General features: G+C 42.2%; 1 protein-coding gene across 2 annotated transcripts in view; it reads right to left on the bottom strand.

Annotated features, from left to right (window-relative positions):
• Positions 1-27,686, bottom strand: part of ARHGEF26 (Rho guanine nucleotide exchange factor 26) — a 141,113-nt gene that overhangs the window by 19,232 nt on the left and 94,195 nt on the right. The window contains exons 8-11 of one of the 2 annotated variants that reach the window (XM_007521091.3): positions 26,994-27,068; positions 20,700-20,789; positions 16,491-16,645; positions 1,486-1,695 (exon numbers count right to left, since the gene is read on the bottom strand). In XM_007521091.3, coding sequence (XP_007521153.2) covers positions 1,486-1,695; positions 16,491-16,645; positions 20,700-20,789; positions 26,994-27,068 — 530 coding nt within the window. Of the gene's footprint in view, positions 1-1,485; positions 1,696-14,636; positions 14,821-16,490; positions 16,646-20,699; positions 20,790-26,993; positions 27,069-27,686 lie in introns of those variants that run through there. The other variant, XM_060197621.1, reaches the window with a different exon arrangement.

Genomic DNA, 27,686 nt, shown 5'->3' on the forward strand with positions numbered 1-27,686 from the left:
GACAGAAAGAAGTTGAGAAAGGAGGGGGGAGAAAGAGAGACCCCTGCAGAACTGCTTTACCACTTGTGAAACTTCCCCCTATATGTGGGGAACTAAAGGCTTGAACCTGGATCCTTGCACTTCATAATATGTGTGCTTAACAGAGTGTGCCACCACCTGGCCCCTGCTCTTCCTCTCTGTTTCTGTCTGAGAAAGTTAGCCCAGCATGGTGAAGTTCATATAGCAACAGCAAAGTCATCTCCATCAGGAACAACATAATGGACTCCTTTGTGGGCCCCCATAGAACCTTGCCCTCAATATGGATCAACAATGGGAGAGACCGTTCCATCCTCCCAAGGGAGGTTGGACAACATACTCTACCTACCACCTGAGGAAGATGGGTCCTGAAATTGGTGCAACTTGGAACGTTCCTACTCATGATCACAGAATGTGACCTCAGACCTACAGGGATGCAAAGGTTACATGCAGAGCTCCTATGCTGATTATGGGCACCAGATCAAATCAATAGTGTTTACAGTCAATGATATTTATATACCTTTCCCATATTTGGGAGCTACTCTCTTCCCTGATCCAGCTTTCTAGTCCTTTTTCCAGTCATGACATCATGTCCCCAGACAATAATTTGGGTCTGCCTGCATATCAGATGTTAGCCTCAGGCAAAAACCAGAAGAGTCATGGCCCCTTGGAATATACCTAAAATAGACTTACTAGCTATTTCCAAAACACAGACCCCAAATCTTCATCTGCAATATTCCAGCCTTTTGGTTCATGATTAGTCAACAATTTTTTTGGCACTATATGCTAACTTTGTTTTTCAGCCATCAGGTTCCAGATGCTACCATGATCCCAACTGGATTCTCGGGGCAGACGACTCCACCAATGTGTCCTGGAGCTCTACTCCCTCAGAGCCCTGCCCCACTAGGGAAAGAGAGAGACAGACTGGAAGTATGGATCGACCTGTCAACACCCATGTTCAGCAGGAAAGCAATCACAGAAGCCAGACCTACCACCTTCTGCACCCCATAACGACCCTGGGTCCATACTCCCAGAAGGATAAAGAATAGGAAAGTTATCAGGGGAAGGGATGAGATACAGAGTTTTGGTGGTGGGAACTGTGTGGAATTACACCCCTCTTATCCTATGGTCTTATCAGTGTTTCCATTTTATAAATAAAAATTACTTTAAAAAAACAGCAAAAAATTATTTTAATTAAATACTAAACCACTCTCTAAATGCCAACGGATGCCTCCATCATCAGAATTCAAGGATCAGAAACTAGCACTAAGCTTGAGAGATACTGATAGCATCACAAGACTGGATGTAATGCACCCAGACCCTCGACATGGGACACAATGGAAACTCAAGGGAAGACACACAGTAGCTGCTGTCTGCTGTGTGCAGAGCAAGGACAAGAAGGTATGAAAGACGGACAGCAGATGCATGACACCCCCCCACACACACACACACACACACACACATACTCACTGCGTCTCAGCCCCAAGCAGCATCTCCACCTTCTCTGCTGCGTGGTTACTCAGGACAGTGAGAGTGAAGAGGTGGCTGGCGGAGCTCTGTCTGGAATACAACATTGTGGAACTATTCTTCCCTGGAGAAGCAGTCGGTTCTTCATTGTCACAAGACTCCACCAAGAGCTGGTCTCTCAAGGAATAATCAGTGACGTTGTAACTTTCTTCACTGGAGGGCAAAGTAAGAAAGAATGTGTCATGGGAAACATGTCCTGTTGGCGTCAACACTGGAGGAGGGAAGGCAGGAGGGGGAGGAATGGTATGTGGGAGAGAATGGTTTATTTTAAAATATGAATAAGAACCTAGATGATTAACAGTTGATTAAAGCCAATAGTGGAGCCTGGTAGTAATGCACATGTTACAATGCACAAGTACCCAGGTTCAACCCCTGGGCCTTAGTAGGTAGCTCCACAAACAGGGTTACTAGTCAGTCTCTGTCTCTGTCTCCTCTCCCTCCCTCTCTCTCTCTCTCTTTCCCTATCTTCCTCCCTCCCTCCCTCTCCCTTTCTCGCTCTTCTATCTCTCCCTCTTCTCTCAATTTCTTTCTGTCTTATGAAATAAAAGAGAAGGGGGAAAAAGGGCCACTGGAAGTGGTGGATCCGTTGTAAGGGTACCAAGCCACAGTGATAACCCTACTGGGAAGAAAGAAAGAAAGGACGAAAGAAAGAAAGGAAAAATAACATCCCCTCAAATTACTCACTATTTCTTAGTAGTGTACTTAACTGTATCCTAGGTAGAAAGGCAAAATTTAACAAAAATAATGATAATTTGTTAGATAAATAGATCCACAGTTAAAGTATTAGACACTCCACGGCTGAAGTTGATGGTTGATCCTGGGTACCCTATGTAACAGAGTGGTGATCAGGCTTATCTATCTCATATGATACTCTCTGATTTAAGCCATAAAATGAACATTTAAACATTTCTGAAAGGGGAATAGCTAGGATAAAACCCTCTAGGCTTCATTTTAGATTCTGGAACCGTCACATGTGTGCATCATGTGGATGCTTGTGCAGGTGCCCTGCTTGCCTCCATTCACACAGGGAGTCTCCTTGCCCTCTGGGAGCACTCTGCCTGCCCTGAGTCTCTTTGCTAGTTCTGGAATCCCTTTCTGGTACCAAGAAACACACACACACACACACACACACACACACACACACACACACAGCCCCTTCGCTAAACACTCTCTTCGCTAAACATTCCATCACCTTCTTGCCTTGACAGAAACTTGCTCCAGCTCAGAGAGCATGCTTCCTCCTGGAAGCCTTGCTTCTCACAGTTGCTTCCGGATCACAGTGACTATATACAAAGTAGTTCAACTTTTCTTCATATTTTTTAAAGTTTGTATCCCACCCCCTCCACCCCATCCCGTCTTCCCAGATACAAACAATACTAGCTTGTGTATTTCACTGATGCTTTGAGCCTTTGTCTTCAAGGATAATGAGAGAGGAGTAAAGAAATTAATAGAGTATGTTTTCATTGCTCTCTTTAACGAGGACAGCTCTCGAGAGCTGAAGTGACCAGTTGACCTAGTTTATGTTTATTGTCCTCACACTTGTCCAGTTCGGACGATAAGCCAGAGCAACCTCATTCACAGTCGTGTGAGCTCACCTCAAGGCCTGGCTCCTGCACATCTGTGCCACTGAATGCACCTGCCACAGGGGGCCTTTCCCACTGCTTTGCCTTTTGAATCTCAGACAGGATGCAAAAACACATTTTTTTTTCTTTTTTAACCAATTCAGTAGCAAGCACTTGGTATCATTATCTTCAGAAATCTTCATTTCATTGTGAATATTGTTTGCGACTTTACTACACTTTGGCTGAATCTAATAGTAAAGACCCGCTTGCACAGTAGTGTGGTAAAAAGGGTTATTTCACTTTTGATGAAGTAAATGGATTCTTGATCTTTGTCAGCTGGTATGTGAACCAAGGGTCAAAAACTGAACAGCAACTTGCTAGTTTCAGCGTGCTAAGTCTCTCTCCCCAACCCCCCTCTTTCACACCACACACACACACACACACACACACACACACACACACACACACCACTTATAAAGTGAAAGGCTCAAAAATACTCATAATTCCCTCTCTATGAATCTGTTTAACACCAAGTAAAATTCAATCTCCTAACGTCAGCCAGAAATGACTCTTGCATGCACGAATACACAAGGTCAGCTGTGCTCTATAGGAAGGAGATGGGAAAAAAAAAAAAAGGCCTGTGGCTTTTCTGAAAACTCACCCCTGTCCCACAGGGAGAAAGCAAGTGGGCAGAAAGGCTAGGGTGGGAAGGAGACCCCTTTCCTGAGGGAAGCTGAGGCTAATCAGACTTCCTCCTGTTTGTCTCCATCATCTAACAAGCATACGGTTTATATAGTCTCAGAAACAATCTGGATCATGTCATTAGGAAGTCAAATTGCTCAGAAAAAGGCAAATGGAAAAACCACCTTTCCCCACATGGAGCAGTTTATATGTAGACTTCCTTCGATTGTCTAATAGGGGCTCCTAGCTCCCCAGCTGCTCCACGGTGTGCAAGCAGCTCTAAGGGGACAGTGTTCAAATTCATAGAAGTCAGGCTCTGGGCTGTAAACAGGGATGGGAATCTGGGGGTCTTTCCTTGGACACCAGTTTCAACTGCGAGTAGCCTTGTAAGGATTCCTCTCTTTAACACGATAAACAGAGAGTGGGGTGTGGTGGCAAATACATCCCTTAATTATCCTTCCCTGAGGGAGACATTCTTTTGTTAGCTGCTCAAGTGTGGGGGTCTACTTATGCAAGAGAACAGCGAGGGGAGAAAATGACACCCCTTGAAATGAATGAAGGGTGGTGTTCTTCAAGAGATTGTCATGGCACATTCTTAATGTATTTCCTCGTAAGTGTCTAGAAAGTGGGCATTTTTCCATACTAGTCACAGATCTTGTAATCAGGGCTGCATAACTGCATACAGTGTGTGCAAGCACACACACATGTTTATGATACTGCAATTACACACATACAGATACAAGGAAGAGCCTGAGGTGAGAGGTCCCAACCTCACCACAGGCGATATTCTGGGAAGAAGGAAGAGAAGGAGAGAGGAGACATTTGTATTTTTATTGTTACAAAGGGCTTTCTGTTAATGAAGGAGATCTGACACTAATAAGGCAAGACACTAGAATCTGTTACTTCAGGATAGTAGTAATGTTAGTGTGTGATGACTTTTCATATGTGTGAAGCATTTCAGAATTTAAGGTGTGTGTGTGTGTGTGTGTGTGTGTGTGTGTGTGTGTAAACAACAGATGCACAGGAGGTCGGGCGGTAGCACATTGGGTTAAGTGCAAGGACCTGTGCAAAGATCACGGTTTGAACACCCAGCTTTCCACCTGCAGGGGAGTCGCTTCACAATCAGCGAAGCAGGTCTGCAGGTGTCTTTCTCTCCCCTCTGTCTTCCCCTCTTCTCTTCATTTCTCGCTGTCCTATCCAACAACAATGACATCAATAACAACAACAGTAATAACCACAACAATGATAAAACAACAAGGGCAACAAAAAAGGGGAGGAAACTACCTCTAAGAGCAGTGGATTCATGATGCAGGCACCGAGCCCCAGCAATAACCCTGGAGGCAAAAATAAATACATAAATAAAAATTTAAAAAAGACAACAGATGCACAGACATAGAGCCTGCCATTACATCAGGTGTCTGTGGGTACCTAAGGGTGCAGCTGAAGCAACTACTGTTGCTTTCTTTCCCTAAAAGCAACTGGTTAACTGCAGATGACATCACTAGCCAAAAATATACTACACAGAGGGGGAGTTCTCCACAGTAGTACTTCTAAAAAAAAAATACTTTTCTATCTATGAATGACACTCTGTTGGAAATGTAATGTAAAAAGTCTATTTCATGCATAGGAGACACAAAACCCAAATAAGAATTTAGGGTCCAACTTAAATCTCTTCTATAAGACTACCCTCAAACAGTTCAGAAGAGTATCTGAATGGATAGGATAGTCTGACAGAGCTATCAATGCTTCCGAATTAATATATAATTTTAGCACAATCTCAGATGAAAATCCAAACAGAATTTTTGTTCTGTTTGACGTTGATTCTGGGGAGGGGGGCACAGAAAGTGGAACATTAAAGCTGATTCTTTTTTGACATACATTTATTTTAAAGAGAGGGAGAGAAAAAAGCAATGCTCAGTGCTCAATGCTCAGCTCTGGCTTATGGTAGTGTGGGGGATTGAACCTGGGACTTGAGAGCTTCAGGCATGAGAGTTCTTTTGAAGAATTACTATGAGAAACAAATATGTAGTGCAATAATATAGAATTTTAAAGTAAAAGTACAGACACAGGTACAGGGTACTTTAGAACGTCAATATGAACCCAGTTCTACTGTGTGATCTTGAGCAAGATTTTTTGGGTTTTTTATTTGTTTGTTTGTTTTTACCTCTCTTCATTTCAATTTTCTCACCTGTAAAACAATAATAACAACCATCTCTCTAGATTGCTTTGAGAATTAAATGAGATAACACATTCATTATCTTGTTGTATGTAATAGTCTGATAATCATCTGCTCACAGCAAATAAGTGTTAGCTTTTATACTTAATTTTCCCCCAACAAAACACTATGCCTTTAAATTGCCTGACATACAGTTAAAATCCTGGTAATTGCAGGCACCTTGCAAATGGGCTAAGGGGAGGCTATGCATAATTAGAACTAAATACCTGTGTGGAGCAACTCCTAATTTGGTAAAGGCTCAGACAAGCACAACAAGGCGTGGTACTTATCCAGAAACTGATTTCAAACAGCCTTACTCCTTCAGTTCTCAAAATAATCCTGAACACAAACACACAGGCCATATGCTTCCTCCTTCATTGTGAAGACTATGACAAATAGCAGTGACAAAGATCTAATTCATTGTAAGATACGGATTTGTTGTCATTGACTGTCATCAAAAAGGATGGTCAGTGACCCACAAGAGGGACCCCATTCGTATCAAGACAGAGCCCCAGACTCCAGCACCTGGGGCCTCCCAGCTGCCAAGAAACAGTGAATCCAGTGCCCTTGACAAAAAGGAAATCAGTGGATCCCAGAGGCAGTTGGTGATACATTTTGCAATTTTTCTCCAGGCATAGCCAGAAGGAAGCAGACTCTGAAGAGCAAGTGGGCGACTTTAATTTGGAGCAGCTACTCCAAATTACTGGATAACTTCCATATTCTTATCCAGACTGACCTCCTTGATTAGGGAAAAAACATACCAGATTCATTTGTTTCTTAGCCACAAAGCTATCAGTCTCCTGATGAGTTGTCAGGGGTGTTGTCTGGTTCTCTCCTCCTTTCTCTGTCTCTCATAAATGAATGAAATTTTTAAAGAAATTTAAAGGGGGGGGGAGGCTTGGCAGAGGCACATGTGGCAGAGTGAACAAATTATAGTGTGTAAGGACCAGATTACAACGCCTGGTCCCACCTGCAGTGCGGAAGCTTCACAAGTGAAGCAGAGCTGCAGGTGACTCATTCTCCCTCTCATATCTCCCCCTCCCTCTCAATTTTTCTGTCTTTATCCAATAAAGTAAAAATAAACAAACAAAAAAATAGAGAGAGATAAGGAGGAAGAGGAAGAAGAAAGAGAGAGAGGGAGAAAGAAAGAAAGAAAGAAAGAGAGAGAGAAAGAAAGAAAGAGAGAGGGAGAAAGAAAGAAAGAAAGAGAGAGAGAGAGAAAGAAAGAAAGAGAGAGAGAGGGAGAAAGAAAGAAAGAATGAAAGATTGCTATGGCAAAAGTGCACATGTGAAAAAGTCAGAGCAAGAAAAGAAAAGAAAACACAAGTCGAACCTGAAATGGAATTGGAGTATTACACCAAAGTAAAAGACTCTGGGGTGGGGTGGGTAGGTGGGGAGAATACAGGTCCATGAAAAATGGTGAATGAAATAGTGGGGGTTGTATTGTTAAATGGGAATCTGGGGAATGTTATGCATGTAAAAAAAAAAAAGTAGAAAAAAAAGAAAAAGTCAGAGCAGCTAAATGGTCAGCTGTCATTCACTTGTTCTTGGTTCAGCAGCTTTCAACACTGAAGACCAACCTTAACTCTCTTTACAAACTTGGACTCATTCTTCATGTTGTCAGAGGAATCAAGGATGAAAAGGATGTCCAGAGAAAAGAGAGTAAGGATGAGGTAATTTTCTCCACCCATACTGAGGCACTGTGCTCACATCATAATTCCTCCTCCTCTCCCTTTTCCTCCACCTTCTCCCCCTCCTCCCCATCCTCCACTTCATTTCTTTTTAATATAAAGCGTGAAAGAAGAGAAGGACAGAGAGGTAGAGAGAAAAGGAGACACCAGGGTGCCGGGCGGTAGCGCAGCAGGTTAAGCGCACATGGCACAAAGGGCAAGGACCGGTGTAAGGATCCCAGTTCAAGCCTCCAGCTCCCCACCTGGATCGCTTTACAGGCAGTGAAGTAGGTCTGCAGGTGTCTATCTTTCTCTCCCTCTCTGTCTTTTCCTCCTCTCTCAATTTCTCTCTGTCCTATCCAACAATAATAATAATGAAAAACAATAAAGGGGGGGGATAGCCTCCAGGAGCAGTGGATTCAGAGTGCAGGCACCGAGCCCCATTGATAACCCTGGAGGAAAGAGAGAGAGAGAGAGAGAGAGAGAGAGAGAGAGAACTGCTCCACCACTCAGGGAGCTGTGTTCCTATGCAGGTGCTCTCCTGTGGTGGCTGCAGGTTCACACAGGGGTCCTTACACATGGAGAAGCATATATTTCTGCAGCTGAGCTATCTCTTGGTCCCCTCAAGCTACCGTCTTGAATTTGGAACTGGTCTCCAAGTAGAAGCAGAAATAACTATACTAGGTAATTCAGGAATAAGTGCATTTTGAGTCAGATTCCTTAGCATTCCCTTTACTCAAGAGACTCAGAGCTGATTTCCCCAGGAAAAGGTTTCTTCTGCAGAGGAAGACAGCACACATGAGGTGACTTCAGATTCTCTAGTGGGCAAGCCTTCAAAATGGGAGAAGACTTGAACAGCATAGAGCCTGGGAGCCACAGAGCCTCAGGAAAATGCAACTTCTTACCAATGATGTTTAAGCATGTCGTCATCATCTGCAAGTAATCTACCAAAAGGGAAATGCCTTTTTTAAAACCTAAAATGGCATTTTCAAAGCCTGAGCTTTTATAATGTATCATGTTACATATATTACAGAGTTCACATTATGTCTATATATACCAGGAATCTACCACCTTTCACATATACAGAGAAAAAAAATGCTATAAAATGAAGCCAGGGAGGTGGCACAGTGCCTATAGCACTGGACAATCAAGCATGAGGCCTCAAGTTCAATTCCAGGCATCATATGTGCTAGAGTGGTGTTCTAGTGTGTTCGTTCTCTCTCTCTATCTATCTCCCCCTCCCTTCACTCTCTCTTTTATTAATACATACTTTTTTCAAAAAAAGAGAGAATTTCAAAAAAGAGAGAAAATACTGTGAAAGGGGATGGCAAGTTTGGTGCTGTGGTTTCTTTTAATCTTTCTATGTTTCTGTCTCTATTTTTTTTCTTAATAGGGGCATTAATAGTTTACAGTTATCAGTAAAATAAAATAGTTTGTACATGCACGGCATTTCTGTTTTCCATTTAACTTAAAGAAAACACCTCAGATTTTAAGAAATTGACTTGGGAAAGGTGTTTATCAAAGAGAACAAAAAAAAAGTTTCTAGTCCATATTTCCCAACAATATAAGATATGGGGATAGGGAATGGCGTGAAGACAATATTCTAAAATAAATAGTTATTGGAAAAGTCATGACACAGTTTTGCAAAGGCATAAAAAAGGGGGGGGGGAGGGGAACCAGGCAGTAGCACGCCAGGTTAACCACACACAGTTCGAAGCACAAGAACCCATGCAAAGATCTTAGTTGGAGCCGTGGGTCCCCATCTGCAGGGGGGACACTTCACAAGTGGTCTGTCTTTCTCTCCTCCTCTCTATCTTCCCTTTCTGTCTTTCTCTCCTCCTCTCTATCTTCCCTTCCTCTCTCAATTTCTCTCTGTCCTATCCAATAAAATGGGGGGAAAATGGCCTCCAGGATCAGTAGATTTATAGTGCTGGCACCAATCCCCAGTGATAACCCTGGAGGCAAGAAAAGAAAAGAAAGGAGAAAAATATGTTATAACTTTTCTGACACCTAAATAAATAAGTAAATAGAGCATGCTCTGGAGTCAGAGATTCAGATTAGAATCCTGGCTTTTCTGAGAAATCCTGAGACTAAGGCTTGGCCTCTCTCAAGTCTCAGTGGCCCTACCCCATCTGTGAGCTGGGAACACTACTTATACTCTGTGCCAACTCCATGACACAGATCCTGCCTTGGGACATGCACACACTGTGAGCACAGTTTCTGCTCCAATCCAGGTTCGTCTCTCATTACTCGGATCCCTGCTCATCTAACTGTATGGAGACACTGAGAATCTCATGCCAGATCATCTGCAGGTAGCAAACCCAGGAAGAGAATAAAAGAAGCAAGTCAGAACCTGGTGACTTTCACTGTTACAGATGGTAAGACCAGGTTGGGTTTTAGCATTCTTGTGGCATGACCTCACCCACCTGGTTTCAGAGAGCAAAATGGTACCAAGGAGATAGTCAGATGGACCTCAGTGAGCTGGCTGACACCAACCAAGAGGAAGTGAGCTCTCAATCTCCAATCTTGTGTCTCCTTTGAAACAGATGCATCCGCCTTGCACAATTTATCCTGAATGTGAGGCATCGGTGCTTCTCAAGGGTTTTTCTTTTTTCTCAAAACACTCTTATTTTCTTAAAGACTATATTGGGGGCCAGGCGGTAGCGCAGCAGGTTAAGTACATATGGCGCAAAGCACAGGGACCAGCATAAGGATCCCAGTTCAAGCCCCTGGCTCCCCACCTGCAGGGGAGTCACTTCACAAGTGGAGAAGCAGGTCTGCAGGTGTCTTTCTCTCCTCCTCTCTGTCTTCCCCTCCTCTCTCCATCTCTCTGTCCTATCCAACAACAATGACATCAATAACAACAACAATAGTAACCATAACAACAATAAAAAACAAGGGGCAACAAAAGGGAAAAAATATAGGCTCCAGGAGCAGTGGATTCATGCTGCAGGCACCAAGCCCCAGCAATAACTCTGGAGGCAAAAAAAAAAAAAGAAGAATATATTTATGTATCTACTCTTATACATGAGAGAATGAGAGAGCCCAAAAAAACCGCTCAGCTGAGGCATCTGTCAGTGCCAGGAATCTGGAGTCTCTGAGGTCTCCTGTATGCAAGTCTTTGAATCAAGTATTGAGTGATCTGCCTGACAAAAGTTAAAGTATTATTTTTTAATGAACATATAGCAAGGTAGACTACAAAAGCTGGATCTGTCTTTAAATAAATAAATAAAGAGACCCCATAGAAAGTTCAGTTTGGGATGTGAGATGGGTCGTCTGCACACAGACAGAATTAATGATTCAAACTGTTAACGTTTAACCGTCACCATGAGTGGCTCGCAGTGAACAGATCTTATATAATCTCTGTGGGGCCAGCACTGGGCTATGCACCAAGCAAGCGTTCACGGAGGAAAGCTGTTGAGTTTCAGAGGGGAAAAAGAGAGACAGCGAGAGGAGAGTTCTAATATGAATACTAACTTAGGGTAATAAATGAGAATAAAATGAAAACTATGAGCTGGGAGGTGGAAAAGTAGGTAAAGCACTGGAAAAAACTCTGAAGCAGGCAGTTCGAGCGCAATCCCTGGCATTCCACGTGCCAGAGTGATGCTTTGGTGCTCCCTATCGATTTATCTACCTAGCTAGCTTTCTAATAAATAAATCTATCTTTTTAAAAAATTGCAAAGACAGGGAGTCAGGCAGTAGCACAGCAGGGTAAGTGCACATGGCACAAAGCGCAAGGACCAGCATAAGGATCCCGGTTCGAGCCCCAGCTCCCCACCTACAGGGGAGTCGCTTCACTGCTTCAGGCAGTGAAGCAGGTCTGCAGGTGTCTGTCTTTCTCTCCCCCTCTCTGTCTTTCCCTCCTCTCTCCATTTCTCTCTGTCCTATCTAACAAGGACGACGACAATAATAACTACAACAATAAAAAAACAAGGGCAACTGCCGGGCTAGCTTCGTGGGTGGGAGACAGACGACCAGGGACTCACGGCTCAGCTGAGAAGCAGTATCTCTTTATTCATGTAGAACGCGGCTCAATCTAAGCTAACTCTAATAGCAATCCTGTCCTTATATATATATATACTCGCCAAGTAGGGTGGAAACAGGATGTACTAGGGAGAGGGGGCGGAGCAAAAAGACATCGTAAAGCAGTGGGGATTAAACCAATGCCCTGCAGGCAGGGTGGTGTTTAGTTAACAGTGGTTATGTAAATAGAATACAATGTTAAGCAGGGGGGATTAAACCAATGAAACAGAAGGGATTTTAGAAGCATAATTTAGAAGCAAACCAACAGGCAACAAAAGGGAAAAATAAAAAATAAATAAATATATTAAAAAATATATCTCAAAAAAATTACAAAGACAGAGCATGAGTCTATGGAGGAATCTAAATCTATACATGTCTTAGATTCAGGTTTTTACATTTTCTAACAATAGTACTTCATCCTTAAGGTCTTAGACGGGACATGGTCTGTACTATGTAGTGGATAATTAATTGTAAATGCTGATGAGCCAGACATGTGATAGCACCCATTATGATTCCTTAATCTAGGAGTCTTACGCGGCAATCTGTTGTTCCCTGTTTACTCAACAGGACTGCAGCTGCTAGGTCAGGTCTGATAGGGCTACAAACCTACATTCTCAGCGGGAAGAATTGGCTGTTCATTTACCTTTGTGGCAGCAGTGACTTTCAACTGGGATCTAGTGATGTGGCCCCCCTGGCACACAGGATAATGTCTGCAAATACTTTTTGTTGTCACAGCTTGAAGGGGGAGTGGGTGCTAGTAGCCAGCAGGAGACAGGGGTGCCCCTTTAATATCTTGCAAATATATTTTGGGCCAGGCGGTGGCACACCGGCCTAAGCGCAGAGTACTAAGCACAGGGACACCCCCACCCCGGCCCCCAGCCCAACAATCCAGATTCAAGCCCTGCTTCACAAGCTGTGAAGCAGGTCTGCAGAAGTCTATCTTTCTCCCTCTCTATCTCCTCTCCTCCTCTCAATTTCTCTCTGTCCTATCCAATATAGTGGAAAAAATGACTACCAGGAGCAGTGGATTCGTAGTGCCGCCACCAAGCCCAAGAGATAACCCTGGAGGTAAATAAATAAATAAATATTCTGTGAAGCATAGACGTAAGGCCAAGAGGTAACACACCTAGTTGAGTGCACATGTTGCAATGCACAAGGACCTGGCTTCAAGCCCACAGTCCCCATCTGCAAGGGAGGATATTTCAGAGGTGGTGAAACAGTACTACAGATCCTCTCTCTTTCTCTGTCCTTCTCTCTCCCCTTCCTTCTCAATTTCCCTCTGTCTCTATCTGATAGACAGAGCACAAGACCCCTCTACCCAATGCTCCAACAAAAACCCATCCACCCCAATGGCACCACGCAGAGAACTCGATTATCAAAGAACTTAAGTTTCTCACCCAAAAATCCAACTAATCATGAATCCTTCATGTTTGGTAGAACAGCCAGTCACTTTGTTAACTCAAAGTGGCCCAGAGTTAACAGAAACTTTCAACTTCCATTTGATAGTCCTTAAAAAAAAAAAAAAAATGATTGCAGCCCTAAGGGACAGACAGCTCTCGAACCACCAAAGTCTCCATAAGCCCAGTAACAACACACAGGCTGCTGAGTCAAGGTGAACACTCCATGCACACACCTATCTGTGGGACCTGCTCCCATGAAACATCCACCAGACTGGATGGATCAGAAGATGAACAACAACTGTCCAGATGCCTTCCTGAGGCTGAAAAGCACTGAAGAGGCAGCAGCCAGGCACCTGTGTGAGCCCTGGAATTGCAATAAGGCAGCGAGTGGTCCATTGGGCTCGCACTACAGAGCTGGCACGGGTAAAGATCCTTTCTCTGTATCTGGAGCTAAGCCTCAGTGATTACCCTGCTCCAAGCTGTTGTCTCTCTGGCAACCTCTGGTATGCAAAACATCTGCAGTTGCCTCCTCGAAGCTAAAGGTAAATACAGCAGCACATACTGTACATTTTTAGACAAGTCTGTTTATCGGGCCTCTGTGGCCTGTTTGTCCCCCTCACCAGCCAATTCAGGTCATAAACAACCTGAGCTTCTGAATCTATTTCTCTATTTCCCAAGATAAGAGCACCTTAGAAATAGGATGAGCTCATTGGTGAGAGGCAAGAAAGTCCCAGTTCTGAAAAAGGTCAAAGCAGGTTCTCAGATTGCCTTTCCCTTAGAACTGCACATGTTACTCTCTCTTTTATTAATAATAAAATTTGAGGGGGCGGATAGTGGCACACCAGGTTAAGTGCACATAGTACAAAGTGCAAAGACCCAAGCAAGGATCTGGGTTCGAGCCCCTGCCCCTCCACCTGCAGGGGGTCTGTGTCACAAGTGGTGAAGCAGATCTGCAGGTATCTTTTTCTCTTCCTCTCTATCTTCCCCCTCCTCCCTCAATTTCTCCCTGTCCTATCCAATAAAATGGAAAAACATCACCACCAAGAGCAGTGGATTCATAGTGCCAGCACCAAGCCTCAGCGATAACCCTGGAGGCAATAATAATAACAATAATAATAATAAAATTGCAGACATATCTAAGCAACAAAGCATGGGAGGTAACTAGAAAAAAAAATTAAACACAGTGGTAAAATCTTCTGTAGATGGGACTGAGGAAACAGCATAGCATTAATGTAAGACTCTCATGCCCGAGGCTCTGAGGTCCTAGATTCAATTCCCAGCACCACCATAAGCCACAGATGAGCAGTGCCCACCTCTTGCATATGTGCTGTGTCTTTCTCTCAATACAATAAATATTTTTTTAAATCTCCCGTCAACAACAAAGTCTGCTGCTGCTCAGTAGAACAGCATAGACTTAAATTCCAATTTCCTAAAGCTTGCTTACTGGGTAGTTCAAGTTTATGAATGCAAATTGTTCTATTCTGACTTAAATATCCTTTTAAGTTTTCGTCAAATCACGGAAGACATCAACATGATAACCACATTAATATTTAAAATCAGTTTAGTACGATCAATGTATATTTTCTCATTGAAAGTCAGAAGTTGAGCTAAATGTTTTGGTCCACTGAGACAAAAAAAATATTTCAACAGCTGGAAGATGTTAGAAGTCAAGAGGTCTGGCATTTGAGAAGTCATATATAATTAACTCTCCCCTGAAAATCAAAACACTGTGAAGAAAGCCAAAGAAACATGCTATCACATAGGAAACCAACAAAACATGAAAATAAAAAAAATTATCATTTCTCTCCAATCTCTTATTTACAAAATATACTAAGTTACTAGAACTATTTAAATGGAAGAAAGTTACTAGCACTATTTAAACTATTTAAGCCTGGAGAAATAATTTCCTTGGGAAGTTGTGGAAGTGCTATTGTCCTAAGTATGAAAAAGAATCTGCTGCATTTCTGTATATTTATCATAGTTGTATTATACACTTCAGGGCAGACCAGAGAAGGTTTTTATTTCAGCTAGACAAGCAGCTGAAATAATTCATATTAAAGTTCGACTAAAAGGAGCAAAAGGAAAAAGCCAACCTCTGTTTACATTCAGGGTGGACTTTCAAGATAGGTAAATGTCAGCAGCATGGAAGAATCATTTTAATAAGTATTTCATGATAGTTTCGGAATTTATTTTAAACACTGTTTCCATGATACTCTCCACCTCGTCTAAACTGCACCCCACAAGCCACTCCTACTCCTATCACACACCAACAGCCAGTCATTGTCATTGCTTTCTTCTAACATAACACAGATCCATGTTTTTTACTGTAAGTTCAAAGTTGAAGAACAGAACTAGCAGAAAAGCATTTTGCAATTGTACATATGTTGGATACATTTAGAAAAAAGTGTTCCCTAGAGAAACGAAGAACTGAGGTGTGTGTGTATGTGTGTGTGTGTGTGTGTGTGTGTATGTGTTATATGTATGGAAAGGGAGAGAGAGAGAAGGAGAAAAGACAGAGAGAGTGAGTGTTGAAGAGGGACAATAAACACTATAAAGAAAAGGGCTTCCACAGTATCCCCTGGACATCTCAATAGAGCTGGACATGAATACACAAACAGAAGTCAGAAGAATAAACAGCTGACTTCCTGTTATCCCTTCAGAAGGAAATATGGAGTGTCATTAACATGTTCCCAATCCTGAGGATACATTCAGAAAAACAATCACAAAGAGCAGTGGATTTTATATGAAGGTACAAAAAGCATTAGTGTTGTGCCCAGTTGGTTTCCAATTGGAACAATGTTTACTTGTTTTATATAATGGTTTTATGGCCGAAGTTTGAGGATCAGTGTAATTCCTTCCTAGGGATGACACAGAATGATCAAAATGTGCAAGGTATTTAAAACAGTGGCTCACACGCTATAAGAGCCAACAGAGATCCTCTAGATTATGATGCTGATAGTTTAATCACTTTATGGGTGAAGCTGAAATAAGGCCCAGCTGCCACTCCAGCTCCACATATAGAAATCACATATCTGTCACCTCAGCAGGCCAATAACCTCTAAAAAGGATTTGAAGAGATCTTTCTTTTTGGCTTCTAGGGTTATCACTGGGGCTTGATGCCAGCAGTACAAATCCACTGCTCCTGGTGGCCATTTTTTCCATTTTATTCAACAGAACAGAGAGAAATTGAGAGAAGGAGACAGGGTGAAAGATAGACACCTGCAGACCTGCTTCACGCTTGTGAAGCATCACCCCTGCAGGTGGGGAGCCAAGGGCTTGAACTTGGATCCCTGTGCATAGTACTCTGTGCACTTAACTGGGTATGCCACCACCAGGCCCCTGTACTGATCTTCAAAAGTGGATATGGAAACGGCCCCACCAGAAGTTGACTTCTTACCTCTTCTTCTTTGTAATGATAAGTACATCGTTAAAGAGAAAGAAGTAGACTTGCTGCTTGGAAGTCCGTCTGGAGAAAAGCACAGTATCTTCCACATAGGCAGTGAGCTCACCTCGCTTGACCAACCACCGGGAAGAGGAAACTAGAGGAAAAGGCTACAGAGAGAAAATTCAGAGCGTGAAGCCAAATCAAGGCCCTCCTAAGTAAGACAGAAAACTTACATTCAAACACAGGATATGCATGATTACTCCACAGGTATAACTTAGTAAGTTCAGAAATACAGTGCATGCCCCAAGGGGAAAAATAAAAACACCAATTTCTTTTTCCATAAAATTCTGTCAAGTTGACCACAGAACAACTCAAATGCAGTAAGAGAATGTTGCTGAATCAATCTCAAATTATTTTGCTTCAAATAGCTTCTGACTAAAAAGCCTCATGACTCCATTGATATTAACTGAAGTTTTATTATTACTATTATTTATTGCCACTAGGGTTATTGCCGGGGCTCAGTTCCTATATAATTAAATTCACCACTCCTAGTGGTTTTTTTTTTTTTTTTAATAGAACAGAGAGAAATTAGGGGTAGGGAGACACAGAAGGAGAAAGAGAGACATCTGTAGTATTGCTTCACCTCTCTGAAAGTTCCTCTGCCTGCAGGTGAGGATGGGGGATTGAACCTGGGTCCTTGAGCATGGTAACAAGTGCCACTACCTGGCCCCTCAATCTCAGTTATCTTAAATATCACAAGTTATAAGCTAACCATACAGGAAAACATAGAAAACTATAGCTAGTAAGAGACAAATGAAAAAGTCTGCTTTTTGCTTACTGAACTAAAAGCAGTCTTCAGAACACACACACACACACACACACACACACATGCATGCACACGCACACGCACACATTTTGTCTACTATTGGTCTACACAGTCATATTCTGGAGAACACCTGTTCATCTTCAGTTTAAGGTAGTTTTCCATGGAAATTTATCCCTGAAAACATTAGGATACTTTTTGGCTGTAAAAATCAAAGTTCTTCCATAATAATTAATCTTCATCTAATAGAAAAGACTGTCTACAAGAAATTACGTACTGGCTTTTCCTTTTTTTCCAGTTTCCAGTTTCCAACTGGAAAACTCTCAAACCACAGAATAATCCTTTCCCCTGGGAGCTCTTTTTCTGTTTTTAAGTTACCAGCAGTGTTTACTGCCAAAAATAGGACAAAAAAGAAAAACAAAAAAACTTACATCTATAAAAATAAGTGAAAGCGGCTCCAGGCAGTGTGCACCCAGTTGAACATACATATTACCATGTGTAAGGGGGCCTAGGTTCGAGCCCCTGGGACCCACCTGCGGGGGTAGGGGGGGGTAGGGTGGGGAAAAGGAAGCTTCAGAAGCAGTGAAGCAGTGCTGTCAGTAATCTTTCTCATCTCCCCCTCCCTTCTCAATTTCTCTACCATATCAAGTAAAAGGAAAAAAGACAAAAATGCACCAAGAACAGTGTATTCATCATGCAGGCAAGCCCCAGCAATAACCCTGATGGAAATTTTTAAAAGTTTAAAAAATAAAAACATCCAGGTTAGCAAGATAGCTCCCCTTGAAGGCTGTCTGCTTTGCCTTGCAAAAAACCCAGGACTGGGAACATGATGGCAGAGGAGGACCTAGTGGGGGCTGTATTACTCTATGGAAATGTTATACATGTACAAACTACTGTATTTTACTGTCCATTGTAAACCATTAATCCCCCTGATAAAGAAGTTAAAAACAAACAAACAACAAAAAAAAACAAAAAACCCAGATCTGAACCCAGCCCCCACAGGAAGCTTCAGTGCTGTGCTCTATTTTCCCTCACTCCCTTCCTCCCTCTCCCTCCCTCCCTCTCTCTCTCTCCCCCCATGTGTGTGTGTATATGTGTGTGTGTGTGTGTTTCTATCTTTAGAAAGTCAGCAGTGTGTCCCAACAACGACCAAAAAAAAAAAAGAAAAGAAAAGAAAGTGGAAGTTCTGAATGGACACAAAAAAGAGAACAGGTAGGTGCAGGGGGTGTGGCTCACCGGATAGAGCAGAGGACTCGAAAGCAGAACATCTAGATTCAATTCCCAACACTGCTTATGCTGAAGCAGGTTTCTCTTACTACATAAACACATCTTTAAAAAAAAAAAAAAAAACAGGGGGCCGGGTGGTGGCGCACCTGGTTGAGTGCACATGTTACAGTGCGCAAGGGTGCAGGTTCGGTCCCCTGTCCCCACCTGCAGGGGGGGAAGCTTCACGAGTGGTGAAGCAGGGATGAAGGTGTCTGTCTCTCTCCTTCTCTATAACCACCTTCCCTCTCACTTTCTGGCTGTGTCTATCTAATAAAGATTAAAAAAAAAAAGAAAAGAAAAACCCTAACAAATAATGTAATATAATTCACTGTCAATGTTTCTGGGATAAAGATTAAAAATAGCTAGAGGAAACTGAGGATGTTAGAGAGGAAGTAAGAAGGCTAAAGAAGGATTTCATACATATTCTTTAATTTTATAAAGGACTGCTCATCAGTTATATACTCTCTTCCTGAAGGTTTAAAACAAAAGATGAAAGAGTAGGGCTAGCTTCCAATTTCCACAACTGTAATATCCAGTCCCCAAATCTCAAATCAGACATTTATCCAATAAGGATGGTGGAGTCTTGAAAGACCCACAAAAAGAGAGAGAGATTGCTTAGATAACCATGGAGGACTGGGCCACATACATAAGGCAGCACACCACAAGGAATTCTGTGCCAGGCTATCCTGCCAAAAGGCAGTAATTACAGAGAATACGCATGGAACACACAAATGCACCAAGGGCAAGATACCCTATGACTAAATTGGCATGGCAGAAGGCTAACCCATTATGTTGTTTTTAAAATCCATGGATTTTTATGGCCTCCTCATCCTCCATTAGGCAAAAGCAAAACAAACAAACAAGAAACCTACAGTGAGTAGTGATATTCTATATGCCATTACTTCTTTATAAAACAAAAATCAGATATGAAAAGTGTTTCTCTGTTTGAGAATTTGTTGGAAGATTAAATCCATTCAGACATTTGCTTGTTTATTTATTTTTTAAAAAAAAAAGTAGCAACCTCAAGAAAAAAAAAATCAGAAGAGCCTAAAACTGGCTTTCCCTGGTTAAGAAGCACTGAGACTAGAAGAAGAATGTGAGTCAAAAATTTGAAATTTATGAGCAAAAGTACATGAGTACATCTGTAAGTTCCCATAAGCATGTCCTGCTTTTGTGTTCTACAAATACAATCATTTGTGAAATGATTTGGAGAAGGGGGGAGAAACCACGTGCTTGAACAAATTATGTAATCTCTTGTTTAAATAAATTTACTTGGGGGGGGGGGCGGTAGTGCACTGAGTTAACAGCAAAGAGTACAAAGCACAAGGACCCGCACAAGGATCCCAGTTCGAGTCTCGGCTCCCCACCTACAAGGGAGTCACTTTCACAAGCTGTGAAGCAGGTCTGTAGGTATCTATCTTTCTCTCCCCCTCTCTGTCTTTTCCTCCTCTCTCAATTTCTCTCTGTCCTATTCAACAACAATAATGGAAAAAAATGACCACCAGGAGCAGTGGATTCATGGTGCAGGCACCAAGTCCCAGCGATAACCCTGGAGGCAATAAATAAATAAATAAATAAATAAATAAATAAATAAAATGACTTGGTCAAGGAGGACAGCATAATGGTTGTGTAAAAAAGATTTTCATGCCTAAGGCTGTGAGGTCCCAGGTTCAAACCCTGGTACTACCCTAAACCAGAACGGAGTAGTGCTTTGGTAGGAAAGGAGGGGAAGAGGACAGGGGAAATAAAAGGGTTTTCAAAAATCACTTAATAGTTGGGGAAACAGCTCAACTGGTAGAACTCACTCGTTCTATACCTGAGGTTCCCATTCTAAAATTCTGTAATTCTCACTACTCTTCCCCAAGTGTTATAGCTTCCGGAGGAGGGGGGAATGTTTTAATGAGCTAACACCTACTTTGCCTGAAAATTGTCTTGTCTAAGCAAGAATGGAATTGTCCCCAAGCATATGCTAACCCTTAGCAGACATCTTTGTATATAGTTTATGGCCCTTCTTTGAAAAGCAAGTTCCCACCTAATGTGTTGCCCTCTTCTCTCCCTCAGTCCCGCCCCCGTCTCCATGAAATTTCTGACAGTGCAGTAATAAACCTGTTCATAAGGAAATGTGATAATACCTTAATTTTAAATTCCAGCTGGGAGTTAATCGTGTACATCATTTCCGTCCTTTCCATCTTCCGGGCTCCCTCATTGCACAACCGGACCAGCTGCGAAAACAAGAAAAAGGAGTTAAGGGGTCAAGAGGTGAAACCTCACTTAAATGTCAATCTGGCCCAGGGAATAATTAGCATTTGAAAAGACTCAGCTCAGGACATTGAAGAATTCACTTCTCAGCAAAGTTATAGAAAAAAATAATAATAAAATAAATAAATTTTAAAATCTTCTTGGGGCTGGGTGGTGGCGCACCTGGTTGAGTGCACACATTACAGTACACAAGGATCAGGGTTCAAACCCCCAGTTCCCACCTGCAAGGGGAAAGCTTTGTGAGTGGAGCAAGGTTACAGGACTCTCTCTCTCTCTCTCTCTCTCTCTCTCTCTCCTCCTACCTTCTCGATTTCTGACTACCTCTATCCAATAAATAAAGATAAATTAAAAAAATAAAATAATATAAAATTTTCTTAACTGCCACAAGGATTATTGCCTGCACAATAATTAGAATGCTTCTGGTAGCTACTTCTATCTCTCTCTCTCTCTCTCTCTCTCTCACACACACACACAAGCTAGGAGAGAGAAATTGAGAGAGGATGGGGAGACAGATAGGAAGAGAAAGACACCTGCAGATGTGCTTCACTGCTCATGAAGCCTCCTTGTAGCAGGTAGTGAGAAGAGGCTCGGACCTGGGTTCGTATGCATACCTAGTGCTCTCAGCTGGGTGCTCCACAGCATGGCCCCCAAATTAAAAAAAAAAATTTAAACAGCTCAGCTTTACAATTAAAACGTTATACCCGTTAGAATGCTGTCTTTAGGAAGTGAAGATAGAAGAAAGGATGTCCTGAAGTGGAATTGGCATAACACACCAAAGTAAAAGACTGGGGTGGGTGGGTGGGTGGGGAGAATACAGGTCCAAGAAGGATGACAGAGGACCTAGTGGGGGTTGTATTGTTATATGGAAAACTGGGGAATGTTATTCATGTACAAACTATTGTATTTACTGTTGAATGTAAAACATTAATTCCCCAATAAAGAAATTAAAAAAAAAAGATGTCCTATAACAACACACACACACACACACACACACACACACACACACACACACACACACACACACACACACACACCATAAACCCCAAGAGTCCCTCTACAGTGCAAGTCTCTGTCCTTCTGCTCCTTCCTTCCACCTGTGACCCTCACTCATGTCAAGACAAGAGGCTTCCTTCTCCCCACACTTAAACCTGAGCAGCTAAAGGCAGGCTGCCAAGTTCTAAGCAGAGAAGGACTTGACACATGTAGCCTGAACCTAGATCCTCCAGGAAAGAAGCCATTCTCATAACAGGTAATGAGTGGCCTTTTAAGACTTAACCACTATCTCAATGTCATTACACTGTGTATGATTCTGCTACTTAGTGTCTCTCATTGGGGTGCATTGGATCGACCTTCTCGTGGTGCATCCCGTGAGTACCCATTCATTGGGGAAACTGACGATCCTTCCTAGCCGACTGAATCCACATGGATCCCAGTCACTTTCAAAGCCATTTAACTGGCTATGGAAGAAGGGCAAACACTAGAAGAAGAAAAGTGTCTCTCATTTAACAAAACAGCTTAGAGATCAATTTCATGTTCACAAGTCTAATCTATATAACTGGATAGAAACAGAGAAATTGAGGGCGAAGAGAGAGGGAAAGAAACAGAAAGACACCTGCAACCCTGTTTCACCACTTGTGAAGCTTTCTTTCCCCTTGTAAGTGGGGACCAGGGACTTGAACCCAAGTCCTTGTGCACTATAAAGTGCACAATTAACCAGGTGTGCCACTGCCTGGCCCCATGTTCACAGATCTATATCTAACTCTTTGACAATGACAGATGTAGTAAAAAAAGAAGAGTTTATGACTTCACACTATCTCTTAATACACCGAATTTGTATGAGTGGAAGGTTATAGCATTTGCTCTCTTTCAGGGGGAGTGAACAGAAAAGAAAGATAAAGGGGGGTGGAGGGACTGTCAACGACATAAGAAACTTCTACCTACTACTTAAAACGCCATACACCACTTTCACAAACTCAACCAGGGCATTTTCTGAAATTCTATCTCCCCTAGATCCACCCCAGTGTATGAACAGACTTCTTGATTAAGAAGTCAGCATATTTAATGGAAATATCTTCTTGTAATTGGGTTATTTGGCTAGGTCAACAGGTCTTTCCAAAGCCCTACATTCTAGAAGACTTGTCCTCTCAGCTTTAGTAAGTATGACAGATTCCACTAGAATATTCTTCATACCATGCAAATATATTCCATTAGCAGTTTGATTACCCCCCAAAAAAGTACTACTCAATATAAGAATAAATAAACTATCAAGAGACTGGAATTGGTATACTGCACCAAAATAAAGGACTCTGGGCCAGGGGGAGTGTTCAGGTCCTGGAACATGATGGTGGAGGACCTAGGTGGGGATCAGAGTGTTATGTGGAAATAATACACATGTACCAACTACTGTATTTTACTGCTGACTGTAAACTATTAATTCCCCCTCCCAATAAAGCGGGAAAAGCTATCAAGAAAGACTTGCCAAAGGATTTCTTTCTTTGATTATTTATTTATTAAACTTACAAAACTCAAATGAGTGATTTTGATTCCACAGTTAAAGGCACCCCTCAACTCTTTAAGTATTCTTCATAGGATCCCCCACCCCAATATTTTAAACCTTTAATAATGAAAATCAACAGGTACATACTGGAGAAGCACATAGCCCATTTGAGAAAAGATGGATGACCCCTTGTGGAAGTTGACGCCTACTTTTATTATTTTTAAGGCCCTGCTTTACTTCTTCCTTTCTTTATTTATTCATTCATTCCCTTTTGTTGCCCTTGTTGTTTTATTGTTGCAGTTATTGTTGTTGTTGTTATTGTTGGATAGGAGAGAAATGGAGAGAGAAGGGGAAAACGGGGAGAGAAAGATAGACACCTGCAGACCTGCTTCACCACCTGTGAAGCGATTCCCCTGCAGGTGGGGAGCCAGGGGCTTGAACCGGGACCCTTACGCCAGTCCTTGTGCTTTGAGCCACCTGTGTTTAACCTGCTGCACTACCACCAGACACCCCCTGCTTCACTTCTTTTCTAAGCCACGGCTACACCTATTACAACTTCCAGGTGCACCTTCTTTTTTACTCTTCCCTCTCAGGTAAGGGAAACAAGGCCTGACTTCCTCAGGTCTTCTTCAAATTCTCTTCCCTCTCAATGATGAGGCAAAAACAAAGATTCCTGGTCACTAAATTTCTGGGCCCTGGAGAATCTGAGGTTCATAGCCCTCCGGTCATCTTTCCCTAATACTTCCCCATCTGGGAGTATAGACCAATATTCTTTTTGGGCTGTAGAAGGAAGGAGCTCTGGCATCTATAATTGCTTCCCCACTGGAAACAGAGACCCTAGTTAGTTGATCCATACTCCCAACCAGTTCATCTTTCCATAGTGAGGTAGGGCTATGGAGAGGTAAGGTTCTGGGACACTTTGGTAAGATCATCTGCCCAGGGAGGTCAGGATGTGATCATAGGCTTTCAGTAGCACCTACAACTGATTGTAAAAACATTTGGACCTCAAATATACCAAATATTACTTTGCAAAATAACATTTTTCAACAAAACATATTAAGCTCTGTATGAAAAAAAAAATTTTTTTGTTTGTTTGTTATGTGCATGGCCTGGGTTCTAGTTTAGCTCCCATGACAATGAAGGGAACTTTGGTACTGTGATCTCTTTCACTCTCTCTCTGTCTCTTTGTCTTCCCTGTCTCTATTTTAAGAAAGAAAAAAAGAAAGAAAGAGCTCTCTGTCTGCTCTCTGCCTGTATAGAACATGTGTTTGCTGCCCTCTCTGTCTGGACCATCATGTAAGTGGTAACTCAGCTTTTTTTACTCTCACTCTGTTTCTTTCTCTTTCTCTCCTGCCCTAACATGTGAATGTTCTCATTTTCTCGAATAAAGATTAAAGTACCTGTAAAAAAAAAGGAGGAATAAGTAATTTAAAAACAAAACCATTTTTGAAACATAAATCACCTCAATATATAACCTTTCTGCTGAAAATACTGGTAACTATTTTCCCAGAGTCTATAAAAATCTCACAAGTTTTTCACCACAGGTAAAAAAAGATTAATTCTTGAGTTGACTATGCAGATGACTTCAGTTCTAATATAACACTAAGAGATTGGTAGGTAGTTCATATTCATGACTTCTGAGAGAGGCGGAGACACACACAGAGAGAGATTGCCCTACACAGAAATTGAATCCCTGTAATATCATTTGTTACAGAGGAAAGTTTCTCATAGGCTTATACCAGCAAGTAATTCAACTTATTGGTCTGCTACAAGCCTGCCAGTCTTTTCTTATTTTATTTTATTTATTTATTTTTCCTTTATTGGGGGATTAATGTTTTACAGTTGACAGTAAATACAATAGTTTGTACATGCATAACATTTCCCAGTTTTCCATATAACAATCCAACCCCCACTAGGTCCTCTGCCATCCTGTTTCAGGACCTGAGCCCTCCCCTAGTAAATATAGTCTTTCCTATAAGGTTATACTTATGACAAATCAGGTGAACAAAAGTGATCCAAGAAATGTGTGGTCTAATGTGACAAGTTTCCTTCTCTCCATCTCATTATCATGTTAGTTTAGGTCACTATCATGTCCGGTATAATCAACTAGAAAAGTCTCCCAACTTAGTCCCATCCCCAATGACTTATAATTTCCGCACTCTCCAGGACTCTCTCTTTCAATGGCTCCAGAGTCCCATGAAGAACATTCAAGTTGTTCAAACTCACCACTTTTGGATATCCACATATATATATATATGTGAGACACTCTTTCCTCCAATCTCTGGCTCACAGCTACTGTAAATTAGGTCTCAGCTGAATAATTTCTATACTCTTTCCAACTATGTCACTCACCACTCCTTACTGTAATTCCCGTTTCTTGACTATTTCCTGCCTTGCCCTTCACATGCCCCTCTCCAGGGGGGGCTGTAACCACATCTATCTTACTCATCACCACTGTCAGAGGCTGGCATCATGCCTGGAACTATGTTCTATCAATACTAGTTAAATGAGAAAGTAAAGAGGTAGATCTTCAGACACCAAAAGAAAGTAAAAATATTAAGGAACAGGTGGTGGTGCACCTGGTTAAGTGCACACATTACAGCACAGGGACCCTGGTTCAAGCCCCTGGTCCCCACCTGCAGGGGGAAAGCTTCATGAGTGGCGAAGCAGGGCTGCAGGTATCTCCTTGTCTCTCTCCTTCTATATATTTCCTTCTCCCCTCTCAATTTCTTTCTGTTTCTGCTGGGAAATTGTGCAGATGCAGTCACATCTGCCATGTTGTTCCCTCAGGCTACTGCTAGTTCCTGCGAGAGTTGGGACATTCTTGGAGTGTCTGTTTTGCCATGTTGTGCCCTCAGGGCATTGTCTATTTCCCTGCGATATTTGGAGTACTTTGGTTACTCCTCCCCCCTCCCATTCTCATGAAAGTTATTATCCTATCCTGGAGTGCTATGGTTACTCCTCCCCCTTCCCATTCTCACGAAAGCTGCTCCTATAAAAGCCCTTCTTCTTCCGCACCTCGCTCTCTTGCCAGCGCTTCACTTCGGTGTTCAGACACAGGAAAGGTTACTGTGTGAGGCAGCCGTTTTCGTTACCTCCACGTGGCCCAACCTGCTTCTCTAGCACCCAACTCTGAGGTGCCAGCGCAAATAAAGATTTGTGTTCCCTCTTTGCTTCTGACCTCCTCTCTTCTCCGCGGCACACAACAACATATTTCTATCCAATAATAAATAAATAAATGAAATATTTAAAAAGAGAGAGAGAAAATCTACAGACCTTTAAATCAAGACTGTCTATAATACCTATATTTGAGCACAGCAAATAAGACTCTGTTTTCTGGCTTCTTCACAAATGTTGTGCAAATGGTATGTGAGCATCTACTGACTTCCAGAATTAAAATCCAGATGTTCTCTTCCCAGGTAGCTATTGTTTTTCTTGTCACTGGGGCATCATCTCTCCAAAACAACTTTTTCAGAGAGACAGAGACAGAGACAGAGGGAAGGAGGGAACGGTAGCACTGTACTAAAGCTTCCTTCAATGTAGTGGAGACCTGGTTGGAGCCTGGGTTGTGCTCATGATAAAGCAGATGCTCTGTCCAAGTGAGCTATCTTGTTGACCCTCTTCCCACATATTTGACAGTTTCCCGTGCAAGGAGCTATCTGTCATTTACCTTGCTTACTTCTTTTAAAGCCCTCTTGCAGACTTCATACTTGGGAGAGTCCTTAGGTGTCTTCTGACAGATAGTCTGCAATGAAGTAAATGGAGAACATAATCAATGTATTTACTGAAAAATAAAACCACTGCCAGTCCCATCCTCTTAAGTCATAGAAAACTTAACAACAGTAACTACAGTATTACGTGTCTTACAAAAAAAGAAAAAATTTAAAAATATAAAAACATTTCTGAACCGTAAATGATCTCACTATATATAACCTTTCTGCTGTAAATACTGATAGTAAAAACACTGAGGACAGGATATACCTAGTGGCAGAGTTCATACTTTGCATATGTGGTCCATGGGGTGCAGGCGCATACACAAAAGAAAACAGCAGCACACTAAGAACAAACCATTTTCATCTCACAAGCACTGTGTGCGCCGTGAGCTATTTATTATCTTGCTACCTGTCCTTCCTTCCTGCTGTCACAGCCCCATGTCCACTGCAGGCTCTCCCCATCTCGGCTGTACATCATACCAGAGTTTTTATCTCTCCACTTCTCCCAGATGAGGTACTCTTTTTGTCAATAGCCAGCCACCATCATAAATCCAATATTGGTTTTCTTTAGGAACGCTTCCTAAATAATAACACTGCTAGACTTTCCCCACCCAAATCTCTTTAGTATGGTCCCAATTTTACAGATGAGC

This window comes from Erinaceus europaeus, chromosome 9 (genome assembly GCF_950295315.1).
Source record: "Erinaceus europaeus chromosome 9, mEriEur2.1, whole genome shotgun sequence".
Classification (NCBI taxonomy): Eukaryota; Metazoa; Chordata; class Mammalia; order Eulipotyphla; family Erinaceidae; genus Erinaceus; species Erinaceus europaeus.